This window comes from Ceratosolen solmsi, unplaced genomic scaffold (assembly GCF_000503995.2).
Source record: "Ceratosolen solmsi marchali unplaced genomic scaffold, CerSol_1.0 scaffold3, whole genome shotgun sequence".
NCBI classification, from domain to species: Eukaryota; Metazoa; Arthropoda; class Insecta; order Hymenoptera; family Agaonidae; genus Ceratosolen; species Ceratosolen solmsi.
In genome coordinates this window covers 2221965-2223772 of record NW_011948428.1, presented here as the reverse complement: position 1 = coordinate 2223772, position 1808 = coordinate 2221965, and the positions used below count along the sequence as shown (strand labels likewise).

The window sequence follows — 1808 nt, the reverse complement described above, 5'->3', positions numbered from 1 at the left end:
GGGAGTTGTAAAGGATTGAAAATAGTTATCTGTTCGGATAAATAGAGTTCGTATTGAAAGGCCTTCCAAGTCGATTTAACGAACTCATTCGTTACTTATTCCTAACATCAGCCAACTAATTATCTCAATTTTCATCTCCTAGGTGACAGACTGGGTTTTCCACATCCTGTGGATTTGCCGACTCTAAACAATTCGAGCTGCGGTGGCGTCAGCTCCTTCTCACAAGCAAACATTTCATCCATGTGCCCTAGCAATAATGTTACCAGCAACGGCCTCGGTCACCTAAACAACAACAACAACAACAACAACAACAATAATAATAATAATAATAATAATAATAATAACAACAACAACGGCAACGCCAACGGAAACAATCACAACAACAGCAACAGCAGCGGCAGCGGCAACCATCAAAACAACAACAATAACAATAATCAGAATAGCAACAATAACAGCAACGGCAGCCATCATCATCATAATCATCATCATCATCATCATCAGAATAATAATAATCATCATTATAATCATCATAGTGCCCAGCAGCACTCGCTTCTGCACAGTAGCGGTAGTGGCTCGGAGCGGTGCTCGAGTTCAGGCGGCGTCTCGTCCCTCGATTCCTGTGAATCCCGGCCGCAGCGAGCCTTGATCCCGCCGCCGACCCTCGCCAGCGACGACAGCAATCACAGCAGCCACTCGCAGGGCAGCAGCGGTCTGCTCGTCTCCAGCTCGAACTCGGTCCAGCCGGACGTCCAGCAGAGGCCACCGGCCAACTACAAGTTCAAAAATTCGATTAAGCAGAGGTTCTCCGCCGACCAAAGGATAAAGACCTCGTCTTCGCCGACAGCCTCCTCGAGTGGAAGCAGCTCCGAGGCCTCGCCCAAACATTGTCAACATCACAATCACCAGGGCATACCGATATTCGCGCTCCACGACAACGGCGGTTTCTACATACCCCTGACCGTCGAGGCCGCCCTGCTCAGGCCGCACCTAGGTTATACGACGTCGGATTTGGGGCCGGACACTGTGCTGCATCCCGTCACGATATCCGTCAATTTCAATCATTCGACGCCACCGGCGTGGTCACATCAGAGTCCGACCCATCACATACAGTAGTACGAGTCGAGCAGCGATCGGCCGCACAATGAAGGACATTTATGTTGATTGCGACGTGATTCCGTTGTTATACCGGATGTACAGATGATGACGGCACGGGAGGGCAACGATTGACGATTTTATTGCACTCGTTATAGTATTCTGTGCCCGCACGTACAACATACAACACCGCGTATCAAACAACGCTTTTTATGTTAAGGACAAGGAAGAATGCTCACGAAGCCTGAAATTTACGATTATGAGAATTAACTGTGTTTTGTTGATGCATGCAATATTTATATTTACATTTTCATTCGCACGAATTGGAAATATCGCGCACGTGCCAATTTGTTTACGCTCATTTCTCTCTCCTTCTCTTCAAATCACACTCTGCCGACTCGTGTATACTGGACTCATTTTTATTATTGTGAAAGCGCATGAACATTTTCAATCGCAACACTTACATTTCTTTGCACAATAATTTTATATTTTTAAAGGAATTCTTTTAACGTGTCGTTAAAATTTCACTCTTTGATAATTTTTTATTTCATACGCGAGAGGATTTAATCAAAATTCGTCAAAATTCGTCAAAATTCGTCAAAATTCGTCAAAATTCGTCAAAATTCATCAAAATTCGTCAAAAATTCATCAAAATTCATCGAAATTCATCAAAATTAAGAAATGTATGAGCGAATGATTTTCAATGCTTTGTTGGG

The 1808-nt window shown here is 44.3% G+C and overlaps 1 protein-coding gene across 1 annotated transcript in view; it reads left to right on the top strand.

The window, feature by feature from the left end:
• Window positions 1-1453, top strand: part of cwo (transcription factor cwo) — an 86233-nt gene extending 84780 nt beyond the window's left edge. The window contains exons 6-7 of the mRNA XM_011501334.1: window positions 143-360; window positions 502-1453. Of these exons, the coding sequence (XP_011499636.1) occupies window positions 143-360; window positions 502-1113 (830 nt within the window). The 3' untranslated portion in view covers window positions 1114-1453. The remainder of the gene's footprint in view (window positions 1-142; window positions 361-501) is intronic.
• The last annotated feature ends 355 nt before the right edge of the window (window positions 1454-1808 follow it).